The sequence below is a fragment of the Podospora anserina genome, chromosome 2 (assembly GCF_000226545.1).
Source record: "Podospora anserina S mat+ genomic DNA chromosome 2, supercontig 2".
Taxonomy (NCBI): domain Eukaryota; kingdom Fungi; phylum Ascomycota; class Sordariomycetes; order Sordariales; family Podosporaceae; genus Podospora; species Podospora anserina.
This window is the reverse complement of record NW_001914858.1, coordinates 4,355,867-4,376,392: the sequence shown is the minus strand read 5'-3', so window position 1 is coordinate 4,376,392 and position 20,526 is coordinate 4,355,867. Positions and strand designations below refer to the sequence as shown.

Sequence of the window (20,526 nt, the reverse complement as noted above, 5' to 3'; positions counted from 1 at the left end):
TGATGCCCGAGACGTTGAGAATTGTCCGAAGGCCAGAAACAAGCTTTGCACTCGGGGGACAGTAGTTGATTGAACGTTTCTCATCCGAGGCTACGATTCGGACCATGGCCGGGGCCGACTGAGGTGAGGTGATGGATGTAGAGGGGAGCGGCCGGCAAAGATACGGAGCTGAGCCTCGCTTCCGCATGAGGGCTCCCTGAGTATTCCAGAAACATGCCGTATGCTATTTTTGAACTGTCTGTCCTGGATCGACAATTAGGCACCCGTATTCTCGTGTCACCCACAAACGAGGGATTCAGATAGAGATTCCCAGGTTCCCAAAAACACACGAACCAACCTTATTTCGAGGTCAAGACAGCCCAGCCGGTTCAATCGGTCCAGGGTCGAAATGTTGTTACCTTCGCTTGTTGGTGCGCTTCCAGAGCCTGATCGACGACAAGGGAATCTGAAGCTTCGAGAACAAGAAAGGGGTCTCCGGGCACGCCGGGTTCCAAGGGCCGTCAGAAGAGACATGGCAAAGCATGAATGAATGATCGTCCAAGACGCACCTGCCACAGTGGAAAGCTGGTGGACGAAGGTTTAGTGGGTGGGGTCGCCAGCGGCCTGTCAAGAGTAGGAACCTAGCAGGGGAAGCGACGTGTGCCAGAGCAACTAGGAAGGTGAGAAGTGTCCATTTAGTACCGTGACCGTAGGTAGCCTGTTGATATCACTTTCTTCAGTATCCAATACTATTACCTATCCCTATTCAAATCACCTATACTCAAGGTTAGTAGGCCCTCTCCGGGTCATCAAGAGTGGGCCTCCCGCCCGCTGCGGGAAGGAGTCTTGGCGACCCAGACTTTGGCTTTTTCTTCTTCGCATGAACTGGGGAGCCCGCTGAAACATCTGTAGACGCACCCTATCTCGTCCCCTGCATTGCCCGCTCTCCATCTTCAGGTGGTTGCTGGGCAGTGGTGAGCTTCCTTCTTCTGAAACACCCCTCCAGGAGCCAGAAGAGCCAATCGCAACTCGGACCATCTTCCGCCCACTCGCCCACTCGACATGGAGACAAGCTTTCTGTCCACCATCACTTCAGACTACTGTCATGAATGGATATCACCACAACCTATACTGGTTCGACAAACTTGTGTTTGGTTTCTGATGCTGTTTCGACGAGGGTAGTCCTAATCTTGTTGGTGATACTGCTCAAGGTACGCTCACCTACTTCCCTTGGGCTGGCTGGGCCTAGGCTCGATCGGATTCAAATCGGACAACTCCCGGCAGCCCCTCTCATACACCCCCCTGCCGGTTCCTTTTTTTTCTTGTGACAGGCGATCTAACGCGAAGCCATTTGCCAACATAGCAAACATGAAGAGAATAGCTCGCAGCACTTTGAGCACTCTTCCCATCTTCTGAAATGGTGTGACGAATACCGAGTGGTGTCGCTACCCAGCAGTAGAAAAAAGAAACCGACACCGATAACTCTACTGAGGGTTCGTCAACATCAACACCCACGCCTTCTCCTCCACCAGTTCAAGATAGGGTTACATCGTCCCAAACATGACGTTTCGGGTATCGTGTGGCTGCAGAAGGTTGCTAAATTAGCCGCGACAACGGCTCCGTTTTCGATCCAGCGCTGCTGAACCCTGTCCTTCCTCTGGTGCCGTTAGCCTCGGCGGGTTTCTGGCAACCCCTTTCGCGCCTTTAGCTTCTTTGTTGTTCTCACTAGCACCGTTGCAATGGGATCGACCGCCTATGCCCGTGGACAGCTCTCAGTCTTGTGAATTGATGAATCCGGTTACAAGAAGAGACCCGAGAAACCGTGCCTGGATTCATTCGAGTCTTCCACTCTCCTGGCAAACATGGCTTCTCAAGACGTTTCACGCCCCATCTCGGAGTCTCAGCTTGTCGATCCTGGAAAAAGTGCTGCGCCACACCGAATCCTGAGATGGCAGTCTCCATCAAGGGCATGCGGATACGGGCCATGTGCTTTTTAGAGCCTCCGAGTCTGTCTCAACCCCATGTGTCTTTTTGTGCTTCTGTGAAAGCGAGACCAAACAAGATGTGAGTGGTGTTGGTTTTTTCCTCTGCCTGTTGGCAACGAATGCAACAAGGTCTTCAGCTACTGGTTTTGATTCTCGCCCTGGTGATCCTCTGTGTAGCGCTTCAGACGAATATCTGACGCCATGATGTTGAACGGGCCAATCTGACGCGCGGGTAGGCTTCTGCGATGTTGAAAACGGTCGGCATATGGGATGTAGCCAAGACTTTGGGTGACCAGGGATCTGGATGACTGAGAAGGCTCTGCGGCATGTTGCATCCGCACCAAGCACTCCACAAGGATGGCCACATCAGGGACCATGGTCCATGACCCTGTACATTCATCACAGAAAGACAGGAGCCACAAAGTCTGGTAGCTACCTGCTGGCCAAGCACGTACACACCCCCTCGGGGGATATCTGCGAGCCCGGTCCCATCCACAGGACCACACCACCACCACCACCACCACCATTACACTACACCACTGCGTCTAGTGTGGGGAACCCTAAACGTCGACTAACACCTTCTTCAATGCAAAGGGAGCGCAAGGGCATGGGAGCGGCGCTGCAGACGGAAACTCTGTGCAAAACCCTTGCCGTCCTGACCCTCCGACCGTGCAACGGTCTGTCATCTGCCCGTTCCTGAGAGCTTCGGCCAGCCTGCGTCGTGCTGCCCGCCCCGGATCTCTGATCCATGGCTGCTTGGTTGATCCCAGTCGGGCACAGGACATCACCTTTGGCACCCCAGCAAGACATTCGGCGGCCCTCAAGGTCTTCCCGGTCGCTGTCCCCGGATGTACCCTACCACGCACTCAAACACGTACTGTCCTTGGACTGTGTGTCTTCGACTCATGCACCCAAGTGCCAGCCTTATCCCCTCATTGATCCCCATTCCTCTTTTTGGCTCGAGGTGTCCTGCCAAAGGAATCGTCTCAACTTGTTCTTGTTGTTTCCTTTTGCTCAACCAAGCTGTTGCGACCAGCTCATTCCTTCCCTTTTCTCCCTCTTGCCTCGGCAACCACTGGTGCCATCCAACACCCGGCATCACCACTTCGACATTATACGGTCCGTCTGATCTTGGTCGACCTCTGTCTTGAGACGCGGCGACAGCTCTGGTGCTGTTCTCTTGACACTCGTCTGTTCGCTTGGCTTCGTATCGTGATCGAGCTGGACGACAGACGGCCGCCGGTTGGCTCTTCGGGTTTCTTGGAGCGGGTTCTTTTGAGCTATTTTCTTGTGTCCACCTGTTTACCAAGTCAGTGTCAGCTCGCGAAGTTGCTATATTTTGTTTCGATCCACTCATACCTGTTACAGATTTCTTGGAGGGGCTGTTGGCTGCCAAATGTTTCCTCCCCCCCCTCCTTGTCAACCCTGAGCTAGCTACCCGACTTCCATTCTTCAGTGCCTGGATCCAAGGTGTTTCGGGTCCCATCAAACTGTCTGTGGGACTGTCAGTGCGAGTCTCAAACGTCGATCCCTTCGATAAGCTTGTCCGCGCCCGCGGCGTGGGGCAGATATTCGCTTGTGCCGAGCCGTCTGGAGAACATAAGGTGGAGGACCACCCGTCTAGCTCGCCTGGCTGCTGGTTCCGAACCTTCTTCGCCCTATAGATCACCACATCGGAAGCAAGTCTTTATTGTGGTGACAGTTTCGTATCGACGAGGACGACAGCGGTGGCGAGAACAAGAGCGAGCGCGGCAACACAACCTGACGGGGTTAAGAAAAGCGACGCAACATCAGCAACAGTCGTGTATCCTTGCCTTATTATTGAGCACGATCGGTTGAGTCCTGCGTTTGTCTGGGACTCGATCAATCATCCACAGGTCGGCGTGTCGGTAAAGGAAACAGGCCCAAAGGAAACTGCCAGGGACGGCCATCAAAGCGGGACTCTCGACATCGAAACGCAGGTCTTTGGACGACTTCAAGCTGAAGTCAGTTATCTTGGTGGAATTTTGAAACGTCATTTGGGAAAGGGTGGTTTCATTGTTTGGTTACGTGACGGACCCGGGGATCACGCTTGACAACTGTGCCCGACGATATCGGAGCCGAAATAGCCGGTAATCTTGCGGACGATTACTGAGCCGAGGGGATCGAGTGGCATTTTGCAGAGTCAGCCGAGGGCAGGACCACGCACCAGCCGTCAAGGTTCCAGTTGTTACTCAGAGGTCTCGTTCGTTTTCGGAACACGCTAGCTCGCTATCTTGAACTGAAGGTCACACAGGGCGGAGACCTGAGCTTAGACGGAGCTTCCATCTTGTCCCTGAGAGATTAGGGAGGGCCAACTGGTTGGTCGAACGAAGCATTGGGGCGTGTCGGGTGAACAGGGTTTCCTCGAATGGCTGCCTGAGGCCCGTCTCAGCCATCTACAAAATGGACGTCACATCGCTATTGAACGTATCGTGTGGGGTAGGAGGAAGACTACAAGGAGGAATCCAGGGAGGTCTTCCAGTTGGGCTACAAGGAGGGTTTGAAGGAGCGCTTCACGGAACACAGCAAGGAGAAACGCACCGGAGGGACTCTATCGACAGTTCAACCCCTTCTGCCACGGGCGAGACCACGGCAACCTCTACGGCAGTTCCCAACACTCCGTCACCACCCGGCAGCAGAGCAACTTCGCAAAGAAGTGGGTCCGACTCTCCCAACGAGAGCGTGGCCGTTACCAATCACAGGAATCGCACGCCGTGGGACGCTGGAGGCTATTCATTACCATTGTCTTTGAGTATTGATCCCAAGTCTATCCCAACTAGTGGTGAATGCCCAAGGCCCGCCTGTCAGTCACCACCTGCCAGCCCCAGCTCCCCAGGCCATAAATTCTCTCTGTCGAGGAGTTCCCTTTCTTCCTTCACCTCTGCCACAACCACAGCTTCGGACTTTTCCCGTACTTCATCACTTTTCTCCAGGCACCCGAACAAATCAGATTCTTGGTCATCGGCCCAGTATCAATTTCATCAACCACCTGATCTTCGAACAAGTCCCAGTCATCGGAATCTGGACATGGCGACCGAACAGGTTGACCTCACCAATATTGACGAGGACGAAGATGTTCAGACTTCGCCTCGTGTCAAGCTCGAGAACCACAGCGACAATTACCGCTCCGCTGCTATCGGTTTCAATGGCAACAATAACAACACAACCCGCGGTCACAATCAGGTATTGCCCCTTCGAGCTCAGTCACCCAGCGACGTTATCATCCCCCGTCGCGGGCAGTCAAACTCAAACGTGAGCTTGAATAGGTACGTTGACTTACTACATGTTTTATCTTTTCCTCAGTTCCTCCCAATTCCTCCCAATTCCTCCCAATTCCTCCCAAGTCCTGCCACATCATCTACCACGCCGACATTATCGTCGAAAACCCCCTATCACCCAAATATCTCAACGGCCAGAGCTCAGTGAGCTTGGCAATATGCACGGCCGTTACCGTCGCAGCGGTTAGCCCCTGCAAATGGCGGAAAATGACCCACTGGTTTCTGCCACAATTTCTTGGCCTTTCGTCATTTTGTGGGTATCTGTGCGCCAGTGATCAGAGATAAGATCTTTATTTCTGATTGGCTGGTGACGTCACGTCTCACAACCCTCCTTAGATATACTCCAATGCTAACAAGATCTTTTTCAGCGCTCACGATCTTCTTTCCTACGAAAACAATGAAGACACAGTCATTCCTCACCGGCGAGTGGCATCCGAACCTAATTTGCCCGTCGGGCCTCCTGGCACCGTCGGCCGGTTCTGGATCGGACCAGATCTATACAACTACCTCGTCCCTGACGTTTGCCAGGATCATACCGAGTGTGTTCGGATGCTCGACATTGACAAGCCTCCTGAATGCTCCGTCATGACGCCCTGCACACTCCCTGACGCCAAGATTAACATGCGCAAGTCCATGTCCCATATTTTTGGCAGAAACAAATCATGCACCCGTGCCGTTCCTGACCATGTCTGGCTGATGGTGTGCCGCAAGCACTATCAACGAGCGAGATATCGATCTGACATGAACTATCAATCAACCTTACTTCAAAGGATTATCATCCAGGTTGTGCGTATTCAGGTCTGGAGTAACGACAATGAGAGGAGCGGCAAGGACGGCATCTTGAAGGATTGGACGGTTGCTGTCAGGCGCCGCGAGGCGAAACGGATCGATGACGCCGACAAGGGGAAAAGAAAGGGATCCAAGAAGCGCACCCGGGCCGATGCCGAGGCGGAGGAAGATGAGATGGATGACGCCGATGAGCCTGATCTTGATGCGGCTATCCACCAGGCATCCTCGGTGCCTGTCCCTGATTGGTATCAGGGCTTGTGTCGTGGTGGCTACAGCACGCTTGAAGTCCTTGACATTCTCCGACGCATTGACAATGACATGGACGCCGGCCTTCTTTCTGCTGTCCCGGATATTGAGCTTCTCCCAAACATTGAAGGCGCTCACACAGCGAAGAAGACAAAGGCCAAGACAAGCTCGGCTCACAGACGCACACAGTCCAGTGGTGCCGCGTTAAGGACGTCTGCTCCCCGAGCTGCGGCAGCTCCTCGTAGAGCTAGCCAACCCAGCACCCTTTCGCCCGAGCACGACTTTTCCAGGCCACCTCGGTCTGAATTCACATTCGAACGAAATCCCAACCCTACTTATCCCCCAGTACCCAGGGACACAGATGTGACGGCACGCACTTACGATAGCCCGCGCACCCTGGAACCAACGTTGTCTCAAAGCACCACTCAGTATGACTCTCGCACCGGCACTTCCAACCAAGCATCTCTGCCGACATACAATACGCAGCGATATGATGCTCAGACCAACCGGACAGTTCCTCAATACGGCAGTGCTTCCAATTACGATCGAAACGGCATCTATGAATTGGACTTTGGCCGCCGCTCTGGGCACCAGCGATCTGTTTCAGATGCTAGCTTCAACCAGTGGGCCACTCCAACCTTCTCCCAGGGGTATTCAACTCCTGCTTACCCAGTCGCAACATCCAACTACCCTGCTGCGTCTGGTTATCCTAGCAACAGCTTCTCGGGCTACCAACCCGCTCCTGCTCCGATGAATAACTTTACATCCAGCGGGTCTGACTTTCGCGCTTCCAACAATGGGTACCGTGCAAATGATTACAGCAGCTATAGCTACAATCAACGAAACCAGCACTCCAACCCCGGCTCGGCCTTCCACAGTTCCAACATTAAGCATGTTCGCAACCACAGCAGTCCGGTGTATGGCACCACGGGGTACACATCCTCGGGCGTGAACCAAACGGTCCCAGCTTCGGCCCCAGCTCCGGCCCCAACGTATGGCTATGAGCCTCGCTGGTCGGGTTACCAAACGCCCACTATCCCAGCCATGTCTGGTGTAAACGTGCTGCCCGATCCCCGCCATGCGTCCGCGAACGTTTTGGGCAGTCCGTTTGGCTCATCCCAGCTGGCTCCGGCTCCTGCTCGCCGTGCGAGCATGGTTCCATCACAGCATGGCAGTCAGGATGGAGGGGCTTATGCTGCCCCTGGTTCCACCCCTGGATCTGCTGGTTCACACCAGTGATGATCCACGCCTCCAACATCCGAGTTTATTCCATCATGCTTAGTGCGGCAGTATCGTCATACAAAGCATAGTCACAAGCACCAACACTATCTGGGGTTTCGTGAAGTGCCAGTACCCTGCGTGCCGGCTCGCAAAGAATTACTAGCATTTTCGCGCATCTTCCCTTCATCACATTGCCTTGTCTTTATTTCATTTCACGGCGACGGTTTTGGTATCGGTATTTCTCGGTTATTTCTCTTTTCCCTCACTCTCAATTATACCCGCCATGCCTTTCTCTGCCTTTCTTTTCTCGGTCCTTTCAATCGGCTCGCTACATCTCGTTCATCGTTTTCCAGTTTTTTCCAGTTCAGTTTGTCTTTCGGCGCGCTCATAAAAAGTTCGGCAAACATGGTATAGGGATCACAGAACTGGAAGGTGACGGGTCGGAGTTCAATTGAGGAGGTTTATAGCTTTTATGGGATGGGCTGTTGTGTTTGATACAACACACGGGACGAATAGTAGAGACGGGTAGGGACAGGGAGAGAAGATTACGTTAATGAGGTCGGTCATTTGCTTTTGGGATGGGATAGGTGGTCAGAGGGTCTTGTCTTTTCCGAAATGGGACTGTGAGGGTGGCGGTAGTCCAGAGAAACAAGATAAAAAGGGAGGAGGTTCGTGTAATATATATTAAAGAGATATCCTTGTTTTTCTTTTGTGTGGTTTTGGTGGGTGGAGATGTGAGATATGTGACAATTTGAACTGAGGTGTTGATTCCAGTGATTTTTCTCGTGCTGTGACTTATGGGAAATGTAAATCTCCATGTCATCGGTGAATGTCATCCCAAGACGGGCCAAAACAGGCTTCTATCTTTATGCGGCCAGCCCAGCTTTTTGTTGGCCCGCATGGATCTCTTCTCGTAATGGACTACAGATTTGATTTGAGAGAAGTGGTCGGGTGTTAGGATCCTTATCTCGTATATCACAAGGCCACCAAAGTTGGGGCATTGAAGGGGCAAATTCAGCAGCAAAAGAGTGGCCAAATGACCAGAGATTTGACAAGACTATATGCCCAAATTACTTAGGATGAGGGGATTCAATGATGATATTGCTCCTTTAAAACCAGGTATTCTCCTACCCACCCCTCACCTCTTCCACTTGTCACTTCCAACACCAACTGCCAATCCCCAGAAACACACGAGTACAACCCCCGCGTCTACTCCTCACGGATTCCCAAAAGGACAGCTCAATATCACTGGAGTTACGAATACACCGGCGCTCCCCTGCGCCGAAAGCCACTTATCTCCCTTGAACAGGCGGAAGACCAAAATGGGAAGAGCAGGGGGAGAGCCGGAGGGAGATGCTTTGGAAGATTCTGTTACAAAGGCCTTTGTATGTTGTTTGGTGCCAGAGATCCAGCCGTACATCATTCAATACCTAGCAGCAGACTCTGCGGGCATATCAAACCTGCACAAGGTTCTTGGATGAGGTTCCAGTGTAGCAATGAGCACAGGATCCCTCGCATTAAGTATATCGTCAACAAACGAAAGCCCCGTGTATGAAGCCCAACTGTAGGAACCAGAGGGCTCACGTAGCAGAGGAATGACTTCAAACCCTCCTCAACAACGGCCCCAGTTCAGATCCACGTCTGCCCTCTCCGGATGCCAGCTCCTTGGATGACTCCCTCACCTTCATGAGATGGCCCACCGAAAGCTGGACACTGTGTGGGCTCTGGTCACTTGCCATCCCGCTCTGACTTCTGAGATGGGCATGATCCCGTCTGGGCTGGAAGCTTTGGCTGATATGAGACGTCATCATGAGACGGTTATCTAGATGCGGGGGCCAAGGTGTGGATGCAGGTACGTCTGTAGTCAAGGTTTGGATCTGGCAAATCAGCAGCAGGTGTGAGGTATTGGTGCAAGTCAGCCTTGATAGCATCAAGCTAAGCTGGAAGTGTCGGCCACTATCATCTCACACCAGTGAGAAGCCTGACTCGCGCCCAACTGACATCCCATCCGCAAGCCTGATCTCGGGGCCTTGCCACTCAAGATCAGACCTCCCACCATCGTTTGTTTCCAAACACCGGACAGATCCTCCTCAGTCCAGATGAGCACTCATCAACTGCCAAGGGGAGTCGATCGATGAGTCGGGAGCTGGGCCCGGGGGAGGGATGAGCCCTGGCGAAGAGGGAAAGATGGTGGGGGTGGTTGACAAGGTTGGCCTGTCCTTCATATGCCGCAAATCTGGGGAAGGGCAGGGTTCTAGGCTGGGAAGTCATAGGTACCGGTACGCCTTTTAGAAAGTAGGGACCAGGCTCTGACTACCTTTGTAAAGAGGGTGACCGTTTCGGTGGCTGCTCGGCCGTTTTGTGGTGGCTTACTGTGGACCACGGCGGTACGGCTGACACGGCTCGACCATATCGACAGAGGAGGTTGATTTTAGCTTTGCAGATTTGTTCGATGGGAGGTGTGGCAGGGCCCCAATGGAGAATTGTGCCCAGCGTTGCTTGCAGATTATCAGATGGTGTTTGTGTAACTGGGACGGGTGCAGCCGATGTTTGCATCAATCTTGGGACAGATGGCGGCACAGGTGTGTGCAGTATCTTGGAACAAGAATATTATTGTCAGACATGAACAACAATTGCAGTCTTCTTTCCCCACGTGCGCTGGATGGTGTTGCAGAATGTAACCATGCCTCGGGGCATTTGTATGTCGCATTGGTCGGAGCTTCGAGATGTACATATATTGAATATCGAAGCTGGAGGCAGTCGAGTTCTGAAGTGCAGTTGAAGATGTGATGTTCCAGAAATGGACAGTCTTGGCGATATTGTTGAGATTTGCGCCAACTTAAACAGCCCTGGCGCAAGATTCCCGCTGTGGATCGTTCTCCAGTGGACAGGTTCGTCAGGGGGCGGGGCTTGTCTCATCAATCATTCATGAGCACGACGGCACGACAGCGTCGGGGTGTCGAGAATGGCTGATGATGAGCTTGCTGAGGTGAATTGGCTTACTGCCGAGACATGAAAGATTCCGGAATGCGAGACCGCAAACCGATATCAGTGACATATGCACTCGACAGCCGTTGGCTCGATGACGGGGACTGGAAAGCGTCCAAGCGGCAGAGATACGTTTCAGGGCAGTTGACCCCCAAATTTCGAATCCGAACCCGAGAGGTCCAGCCATTGGAGGGTTGATGAAGGTGCGGGCTATTCATATTTGAAGTCGCTTCCATTGTCGATCTCCCAAAGAAAATGCTTCGGACGGGAACTTTCCCGGCCCTGAAGTTCCCAAGCTGATAAAGTGGGGGCCCTGCCACACTTTCCCCGATCCTCTCACCAACCACGAGCCCTCTTGCACCTCCTTCCACCGTGCCATCGAGCCCTCGGAACCAGATCAAGTTTCACAGTGTCACAAACTATTGGCTAAACGCGTCACGCCAACCCCAGAGTCTCACTGGAACCAAGAAAGGAGCCACGAATTACCCTCATGATTCTTTTACAGCACCTACCTATCGTCAACTCACCACCATTGGGGTGCCCACACGAAGAAATCCGCCTCCCTAGACCAGGGCCGGCCCATTGAATAACCAGCTAGCTTTCCCACTATCGACCACCTTTGTTCCCTTGCCCCCTTTCCTCACCACCGGCCTTGATTTGACTGAGAACCGTTAGACACCACTGTTATACCAAATTGGTGTACCCCAGAATGCTGTTTACATTATGGGCAGCGCTTAGCGCGGCAGTGGCGTATGCTGTGTTCTCTTATTTTGCGGCATGGCGGCGAAATGTGCTCATTGCTCGAAAGACGGGACTTAAATACTTTGTGGTTCGTAAGTGAAAGATATCGACATCTATCTTGAGTGCCATGATCAAACACTGACACACTAGATATCTAGATGCCTCACCAATAGGACTATGGTGGCAGCTTGGAATCAAGATTTGGTCACCTATGATCAAGATCCTCCCAAAATGGATATGGGAGTACCGATTACTGTGAGTTGAGCAGTCTTGGGTGAGGCGTTTGTTCAACTAACACTATGTAGGGTTATGACTCCTGACTGGGCCTATTCAACTGGTCAGAAAGTCTTCGAGTACCTTGGGACTGACACATTCCTGACTGTTTCTCCTTATGACATCTTGATGTATACTCAAGATGCCGAGGTCATTCATAGAATCACGCAGCGTCGTGAGGCCTTTCCCAAGGACATTGACAAATACAGTCTTCTCAGCATGTTTGGTCACAATGTTCTCACCACCGAAGCTCAGACCTGGAGGCTACACCGGAAGGTTACGAGTGCCAGTTTCAACGAGAAGAATGCTGCTCACACCTTTTCCGAGGCCATCTACCAGACCCGTGGTATGTTGGACGAGCTCTTTGGTGCGGGCGGAGAGACCAAGGGCACGACCAAGACCATCACAACACTCGAGCATGACACCATGACTTGGGCGCTGAATGTCATCGGCTATGTTGGCTTTGGCCTTCGTTTATTGTGGCCAAATCAGAAAATGCCTGAAGACACCGACCCTAAGCTGGTCAAGTATGGCAGTCTGGATCCTCCAGACGGACATTCCATCACCTTTGCCAAATCAGTTGAGCGGACCTTGGACAAGATTATCACCATTCTTGTTTTTCCCGACTTTCTTCTTAGTATGTTGCCCATTTTTTGGTCTTGATCATCATCATCACAAACTTACATTGTCCTAGAACATCTACCCTTCAAATTTGCGAGCTACACTTACGAGGCCAAGGCCAACTATCTCCAGTACATGGATGAATTCTTGCGCGACAAGGCGAAGGAGGCCCAGGCTGGCGAATCTACCAAGGAGGGAATGGACATCATGGGACAGCTCGTTCAATCGAAATACGGCCTCTCCCCGTCTGAAAAAGCTAAACAAGCCGGTCTTGACGACGCTGAAATCGTCGGCAATGCTTTCATTATGATCGTAGCCGGCCATGAAACAACCGCCAACACACTTCACTTCGCCATTGCCGAGCTCGCAATCAACCCTGCCACGCAACGCCGTCTGCAAAAGGATGTCGATTCTTTGTTTGGAGACTCCGACCCATCAACCTGGGACTATGAAAAGAACATCAATGCCATGACGGCCAGCCACATTGGTGCCTGCATCAACGAGACGCTCCGTTTGATGCCACCGGTCACGCTTATTCCCAAAGTTGTCTCGGCCAGCTCGGATCAGACCATCACAGCTCAGGGGAAGACTCATGTTTTACCTTCAGGACTTTCGTGTAACCTGATGGCCGTCAGCGTACAGCGCAACCCGCGATTTTGGCCCACCAAATCATCAGAGAAGACTGGCGCCCCTACGGATCTTGACGATTTTCTGCCCGACAGGTGGTACCAAACTCAGAACACAGGAACCGACGATGAGAAGGACGAGGAAGGCGATGGGGTGGATTATGGCGGCTTTCAGGGGAGTGACACCAGCGCCTCGTTCTATCGGCCGGTCAGGGGTAGCTACATTCCCTTCAGTGATGGACCTCGGTCATGCTTGGGACGCCGAATCGCCATGGTGGAGATGAATGCTGTGCTGGCGGTGATTTTTCAAAAGTATAGTGTGGAGCTCGCGGTGGACGAGTGGGCGAGCGACGGGGAGGTGGAGAATATGGACGCAGCAGCCAGAAGAGAGCTCTACAAGAAGGCTCAGGCAAAAGCGCAAAAGACACTGAATAAGGCAACGTCGGTCCTGACGCTCAAGTTACACGGGGGCAAACATGTGCCTGTGAGGATAGTGAAGAGAGGGAAAGAGCGGTTTGTCAATGATGTTAAGCTGTCATAGAGAGCCAGAGTTTAAACGTATATACACTATCTGAATAATTCCAGATTTCTCATCAAAGCTCTCCCCGTTGTTACTTCCTCACCAGCACATAGCCCGGCCAACTGGTTGACAGCTCAACAAGCAGGGCCATCGCTGACAGGTCACAACAAGAAAATCTTGATTGGCCAGCGCATCACCTCCTCAGATGACCTCAGTGAGGCCATCCTCTCCCAGCCCCCCGAATTTTGTCCAGTTTGGGAGGTCGTCAGCCCAAAAGAGCACAATCCTCGAGAGCTCCGTCCAACGTTGTTGTGGTTCCCCCCATCGGCATCATCCCAGTTCATTTCCCCACACTGCCCTATTCTGCCGGTCTCCCCTCCCCCAATCTTGCAAACAACAACCACCCGCCCACTTCGCGACACAAACAAAACAACTCAAAAGTAACCCCTCTTGTTGTCGCCCCATCTTTCGCCCTACACCGCTTTTGTACCCATAGGTTGAAACCTATCCCAATCGCTTCATTTGCGCGGTCCAACTCGATATCTTTTGATCGCTTGACTCGGAGAGAACAAGAAAAAACATGTCTAGCGGAAACGGATGGCTGTCGCGCCAGCGCAAGTCGGATCTCGTTGATCTGGCGGATGCGATCGGGCTCACAAAGTATGTTTTACTCTCTCTATCATCATATATACACTGTTCAGATGCACACGCAAGGGATGGACTTGCCCTATCTTATCCTCACTGGCACTTTGCGCGTGCGCGCATGCAACGCACTGGCCGAGCGCATTCCACTTTAACTTATCTGACGCCCCCTCTCGCGATGACGCGACATGGCTAACACGCGCGCCCCCTCCTTCACAGCTATGAGAAGCTTCTCAAGTCGGATCTCGAGCAGGCCATCGACGAGTTCGTCAGCGCCAGCCCGGCGCGGTTTCAGGCCCACCCCAAGTTGAAGGGGTACTTCAGCAGTCGCGCGCGTTCAGAGAACTCGCCGGTGAAGCGGGAGTTTCCTTCTGTGACTTTGGATGCGACTGTGACCAAGACAGTTGCCAAGAGGCGGCAGACCTTGCCGGTCAAAGAGGAGGTTGTGGTCGAGTATGTTCCTCCTTGTCTGACTCTTGTCTTTGGTGTAGCTAACCACCCCTCGCAGTCCCGCCGAGTCTGCTTCCCCATCGCCGGCTACTTCTCCGGAGGGTCCTGAAGATGAATCTGAATCCCTCTCCACCGCCCTCGTTCGCACCCCGGGCCGCGCCCTCAGCCTCGCCGCTCGCCTTCCCCAACTTCCTGCCACCCCAGCAGACGTTGCCGCTTCGGTGGAGCGTTCCACGGCTCTCGTTAAGACCAGGCTTAACACGCTTTACTTCGAGTCCAAGATCCCCGAGGCGACGCACCAAACGAGAGAATGGCTTTCGACGGTTCACTCTGTTCTGTCGACGATCGCCCTGTTTGAGCTCTACAAGCTCCGCCAAGAACTCCTACCAGACCGCTATGCGTTTACTATTCCGGCAATCAACCTTTTGGGCACGCATGATCATCCCGTCAAGCTCCCGGATATGTTTGCTTTGGTGACGGCGTCATTTTGGGGCCCGGCGCTTACGTGGTTCTTGACGTCGTTCCTCCTCCCCAGTCTGTTTGGCTATTTCTTCAATCTCTCGGCCGCGCACTCGTCTTCTGGACCGGCTGTGGCCACACGGGGCAGGCCAAGAAAGGACGTCGGACAGGAGTACGCAGTTGATCCGTTGACATTCAGCATCGTCAAGGCTTTGGCGACGTATGTGGTCTACGCGCAGGGAGTCACCTTTGGCGGCCTGATTGACCCAGTGAACGTTGGGAGAATCAACGGGGCTGTCTACTCGGGGTGGAAGGGTGTGCTTGTCGGCACAGCAGTCGGTGGGCTGGTGAGCTTCTATGATGCCGTCTTGAGGAAGTGAGCGGATGCAGAAGGAAAAGGTGGATGGCGTTGTTGGACATGGCGGCACGGGGTTGATGGTTTCTGACTGATGTTACTGGATTTTTGGCTTGTGATGTTGCGGTGTCATTTGCGGTGCGATGCTTCTATTCGGATACCTGACTCTTTTGCGCGATGATTTACTTGAACCGGTTGATATCTACGGACTTGGGCTTTGACTTTTTCGCTTGGCTTGGGAATCGCAAATTTGGGACATTGCTGTGTGTATATTGCTCTCTCTTTATGGCGAGGTACATTGAAGGTTTTTGAGTTGATATCACAAGGGCTAGGGATGGGGGTCAGGAATGGAAGTTTCTGGCCTGAAGCAAGCTTGATTTTTCCTGGCGAATATGAATACATTTCTCATTGTTACCTCAAGATTTCATCTTGACTTGATCCTGTGTGTTGCCGTGGTGGTGATGTCTCCTTGTTATCAGGAGGGGCACGGATATCAACGGTTATCGGTGTATCTCTAGCGGGGTAGCTCCCGTCACTCACAGCTTGCCCATCTCACCCTCACCTTCACATCTCACGTACCACCATCGCACTCATCTCACCTCATCACCTCGGACTTTGGATATACCCTTCAATATACAATGTCCACCTCCTCGGAACCCAAACCCGGCCTCACCCCGGAACAACTCTCCTTCTTCCACACCAACGGCTACCTCATCATCCCCTCGGCCCTCCCCCCCACCACCGTCACCAACCTCCTCAACGAAACCCACTCCCTCCTCTCCTCCCTCGACATCACCACTCACCCCCTGACAAAATTCTCCACCGGCGGGCAAGACGGCACCGACCACGTAGGCGACGACTACTTCCTCTCCTCGGGCGACAAAATCCGCTTCTTCTTCGAGCAAGACGCCTTTGGCCCCGACGGCCAACTCACAAAACCCAAACATTTAGCCGTCAACAAGATCGGTCACTTTCTCCACGGCCTCTCCCCCCCGTTTGCAGAACTGTTGAAGGGGGTGCCAGGGCAGAGGGCGTTGCCAAAAGATGTAGCAAAGGATCTCGGGTTCGAGGACCCAAGGTGTCTGCAGAGCATGGTTATCTGCAAGCAGCCCGAGATAGGGGGAGCGGTGCCGCCTCATCAGGATAGCACGTTTCTGTACACCGACCCTCCGTCTGCGGTTGGGTTTTGGTATGCGCTTGAGGATGCGACGAGGGAGAATGGGTGTTTGAGTTTTTTGCCTGGGAGCCATCTTTGGAGTCGGATCAGGCAGAGGTTGGTCAGAGGGGGGAGGACGGGGGCGGAGATGGTGGAGAATGAGGGAAGACAGTTTCCGAGGGATACGAGGGAGATGAAGTATGGGGAGGATAAAAAGGTAGAGGAAGAAGAGTACGTCATGGGGGAGGTGAAGGCGGGTGATTTGGTGCTGATTCATGGGAATTTGCTTCACAAGAGTGAGAGGAATTTGAGCAAAAAGGGGAGGATTATTTATACTTTTCATGTTATTGAGCAGGGGGAGGGGTACAAGTATGATGAGAGGAATTGGCTGCAGCCGCCGGAGGGGGGATTCACGAGGTTGTATCAGTGATCTAAGGTCAAATACCGCTGGTATCAAAGCAAATATCATTGCGCAAAGGTGCTAGCTATAATACAAAGAAGCCCACTGGCACCACACCTCTACCTAACCACTCCCTATGTTTTGGCTTTTTTTGGCTTTTGTCCTTAACCCTTCCCCAGTTAATTACCTCTGTTGCCCCAGTTCCCCATCTCCTACATCACTCGTCATGTCCATAACTACCACCCGCCCCCCAAACTCAACAGTAATATTCCTCATGATGGTATTCCCGTTTATCCCTGCCAGAAGATCCCTAGCCTCTGGCATAAGGATGGTACCCACGGGCACCTCCCCTTCCACCACCACGGTACATGTTGGCGCCAGGTCTACCAGCGTTCTTGGGTCCCGTCGGGGCATTAGCAGGAGGGGCGTTCATAGGGTCAGACGGGCCAGGCGACATGGACATTTGGTGCTGGTTGTTGTGTCCGCGGTTCTTGAAATTCCGGCCTCCACCACCGTAGCCGCCACCACCGCCGGTAGACATGATCGGCTGAGGGACATCATCATACATGCCCTCCCAGCTGGTCGGAGCGCCCTGTCCGCCCTGCGAGCTCATGCTACCGCCGCCGCCGTTGCCGCCATACCCTCCCTGGTTGTAGGCAGCCTGCATGTCGGGAGCGCCTCTGCTACCACCCCTCCGGCCCTGCTGCTGCTGCTGCTCGTACTTTTGCTGCTCAAACTGCTGCTGCTCGTAGGCGTTGAAACCAGCCTTGGCGCCGCCTCCCTGACCAGAGCTACCAATGGGACTGCCAACCTGATCGTGCATGCCCATGGGACTACCAGGACCACCGACACTTCCAGGGCCACCAGCAGGAGGCATCGGCCCCCCAGGACCGCCAGGACCACCTCCCTGCGCCGCCTGCTGAGCCATCATGGCCTGCATCTGCTGCATCATGGCCGGGTTCATCTGCCCCATCGCCGCCATGGGGTTCTGTCCTCCGCCCCCTCTCCCACCCTGAGCCTGCTGCATCATGGCCTGCATCTGTTGCATCTGCTGCATCTGCATCATCTGCATCATGGCCGGGTTCATGTTCCGGTTCATCATCATCTGCTGCTGCATCATGCTCATCGCCTGCTGCATCCGCTGGAAATACTGCGCCATCACCTGCGGCGTCATCCCCCCGGCCCCCTGACCACCACCCATCCCGCCCATCCCGCCCATTTGACCCCCATCGTCCATTCCATTCCCACCCTGTCCACCACGCTTCCCAAACTTGCCTCCCGCACCCCCACCACGGCGGTTATTCTCCTCTTCCTCCCTGAGGTTGCCCCTCGGTTGAGCCTTCTTGACCTCGATGGGTTTGCCGTGGATCTCAAGGTTGGCAGAGAGACAAGCCTCCACCCCGGCCTCAGACTCGAACGTGACGAAGCCGAACCCGCGCGGACGACCGGTGTCCTTGTCCATCATCAACGTGGCGTCCACCACCCGGCCAAACTGGGCAAAATACTCCCTGAACTCATGATCCGTGGTTTCCTGACTAACGCCTCCAACGAAAATCTTGCTTGTCTTTTCCTGCTCATCACGGGGGATGGCGCGCTTGGGATCGATCTTTTTTCCCCATCTCCAGTCAGTATATCTCTCACAAATGACCAACAGGGAAGGAAGATGGGGGAACAAAGACGTACAATCTTCCCATCAAGATAATGCTCCTTCACCATGACGATATTCACCGTCTTGGGATCCTTGAAGGTCAGAAACCCAAACCCGCGCGACCGGCCCGTCGCGCCATCTCTCATGACGGTGCACTCGACCACCTCCCCAAAGGTGGAAAAGTAGTCGCGGAGGGACTGGTCGGTGGTTTCCCAGTTGAGACCGCCGATGAACATTTTTCTAAAATACAGCGGCACATCGTGCCGTAGAGTTAGCTTCATTTTCTCTTTTATCTCATGAAATAACAATCATGAAACATTGTTTTTATTAGCATCTTATCGGCCAAGTAAAAAAAAGAAGAGCCAGATCATTCCTTCAATTCCCCCCTTCTCCCCTCCTCCTGCTCTCCTCCGACCTCCGGAAAGCTTGGATTGTGTTTTTGTGTATCAAAATGCTTGTCCGCTGGGTTGGCTGGCAAACAAACCCGGCTGACTACACCGGTTCGGATGGAAAAAGAGGGGGGGGGGAGAGAGAGAGACAGGCTCGGGAGAAATAAAAAAGAGTAAGATGGGAGGGTGGGTTGGAAAAGCAAACATTGAACCAATGCTGCTTCCCGTGTGTGTTTTTGGTCGCCGCTGCCTAAAGTTCACACCTATTGTCTTTCTTCGCGTATATGATCCTCGGGGAGGGTTCATCACACGAGTCGCCATCCTCGCTACTGGTGCTGTGATCTCCTAGTTCCTCTGCTGTGCCTAGCGAGATGGCCGAGCATGAAAGTGGCGATGAGGTTGAAAAGATGGGCGGGGAGGAGTCGCTGGAGGAAAGAGGAATGTAGTCTCGGCCGAGTACACCGTCATCCCCAGAAGCATCGCTTGGTGATAAAGGAATGTAGTCTTCGGGAGAAGAGGGCGGAGGTCGAGTCGTGTTGTGATGCTCCATTGTGGCGGCGGTCGCAGCAGAAGAATTCAAGCCGTTGTTCAGAACTGATGCGATGCACAGCAGGTTCCCACAACTGAGAAGGAAGGTGCAGCGCAGGAGTGCCAGCAAAAGGTCTTGTCGAAATCTTTCTTGTTTCCTGTCTCGAGCTCTTCTTGCCTATCGTCAAGCTAGGTACGTCTGTCCTGGTTGCTGCGCTATTCGCTGCGATATCTTTCTCTAGCCTTCAGAGCTAAGATTATCTGCGACTGGGATACAGAGGGCAGGAGCATGACTCCTCATCCATTATCGTATTTTGGCGCATGTTTTCGGTATGTCTTTGGGAGGCCAACCCTCACAGCACAGCCCTCCTCTTGACGGCATTACACATTGCCTGGCAACACACATGTCGCACCGCTCTCTGCAATATCATCTTTGCATGATTTTGTCCACCACGAGACCTGCCTCTTGCTGGCCCAGTTTCCCATATCCTCAACCATGCCAGGCCGCAGCCTTTGATCCCGTAGCCCTTGCCCAGCTTCCTCCCTTTCCCAGCCCTTCCCACCTTGCTCTACCGGCATAGTGGTCCGATCGAAGTGGCGCGGTTCACATGATTCATAATGCACACTTGTCAAATGTCAACAAACAGAGATTTTGACTTACCCGTCTTCTTTGGCATTGGGGCCTTTGGTATGAGCAGGAGGCGCCGAGGGCGCACTGTAGGACTGCCTCTCCTCATGGTGAGAGTTGTTGTTGTTGCTGCTGCTGCTGCTGTTGTTGTTGTTGTTGTTGTTATGGCTGTCATTGTAGTCTTGCTGGTCATGGGGGGCCAGCGTGGTCGAAGGGCCGTTTCCGAGGTTGAAATCGATGTCATCGTCATCGTCCTCTTCTTCTTCATCGTCCTGGTTGATGTTGCCATTTTCACCTCCACCACCGTAGTCGTTGTACTGATTGGGGTCGTAGCTGTCATTCTGCCGGGTCTCGATGGTCGGTTGCACGGCTGCGTACTGAACAGGCTGGGCTGCGGCAGCCGGCTTGGGCGCTGGTGCCGCATCATCGTCGTTATAGCTGTCGCTGGTTAGCGCCTGCTCATCATGACCATCAGGAAGTATAAAAAGATGCGACTTACAGATCGGCAAACAGCTCATCGTCGAAGTTCTCGGGTTCTGTCATGATGTCGGTGTTCTCCACGCGCCTTTGGTCGTGGTGGTGG

At 53.3% G+C, this 20,526-nt stretch overlaps 6 protein-coding genes across 6 annotated transcripts; 4 read left to right on the top strand and 2 right to left on the bottom strand.

Annotated features, from left to right (window-relative positions):
* Positions 1 to 5,812: 5,812 nt before the first annotated feature.
* On the top strand, positions 5,813 to 7,537 carry PODANS_2_12600 (uncharacterized protein; the record flags this gene model as incomplete). The annotated part of the gene is made up of 1 exon (XM_001912042.1): positions 5,813 to 7,537. One exon carries the CDS (start codon positions 5,813 to 5,815, stop codon positions 7,535 to 7,537), a length of 1,725 nt encoding a protein of 574 aa, XP_001912077.1.
* A 3,679-nt stretch (positions 7,538 to 11,216) lies between these two features.
* PODANS_2_12590 (uncharacterized protein) lies at positions 11,217 to 13,309 on the top strand (the record flags this gene model as incomplete). The annotated part of the gene is made up of 4 exons (XM_001912041.1): positions 11,217 to 11,340; positions 11,422 to 11,503; positions 11,554 to 12,158; positions 12,216 to 13,309. The coding sequence occupies 4 exons, from the start codon at positions 11,217 to 11,219 to the stop codon at positions 13,307 to 13,309; spliced, it is 1,905 nt and encodes a 634-aa protein (XP_001912076.1).
* A 559-nt stretch (positions 13,310 to 13,868) lies between these two features.
* PODANS_2_12580 (uncharacterized protein) lies at positions 13,869 to 15,219 on the top strand (the record flags this gene model as incomplete). The annotated part of the gene is made up of 3 exons (XM_001912040.1): positions 13,869 to 13,948; positions 14,150 to 14,383; positions 14,439 to 15,219. The coding sequence occupies 3 exons, from the start codon at positions 13,869 to 13,871 to the stop codon at positions 15,217 to 15,219; spliced, it is 1,095 nt and encodes a 364-aa protein (XP_001912075.1).
* Positions 15,220 to 15,832: 613 nt separating this feature from the next.
* PODANS_2_12570 (uncharacterized protein) lies at positions 15,833 to 16,780 on the top strand (the record flags this gene model as incomplete). Its single annotated transcript, XM_001912039.1, has 1 exon — positions 15,833 to 16,780. One exon carries the CDS (start codon positions 15,833 to 15,835, stop codon positions 16,778 to 16,780), a length of 948 nt encoding a protein of 315 aa, XP_001912074.1.
* A 280-nt stretch (positions 16,781 to 17,060) lies between these two features.
* Positions 17,061 to 18,679, bottom strand: PODANS_2_12560 (uncharacterized protein; the record flags this gene model as incomplete). Its single annotated transcript, XM_001912038.1, has 2 exons — positions 17,061 to 18,356; positions 18,434 to 18,679. 2 exons carry the CDS (start codon positions 18,677 to 18,679, stop codon positions 17,061 to 17,063), a joined length of 1,542 nt encoding a protein of 513 aa, XP_001912073.1.
* A 1,293-nt stretch (positions 18,680 to 19,972) lies between these two features.
* On the bottom strand, positions 19,973 to 20,486 carry PODANS_2_12550 (uncharacterized protein; the record flags this gene model as incomplete). Its single annotated transcript, XM_001912037.1, has 2 exons — positions 19,973 to 20,381; positions 20,443 to 20,486. The coding sequence occupies 2 exons, from the start codon at positions 20,484 to 20,486 to the stop codon at positions 19,973 to 19,975; spliced, it is 453 nt and encodes a 150-aa protein (XP_001912072.1).
* Between the last annotated feature and the right edge of the window lie 40 nt (positions 20,487 to 20,526).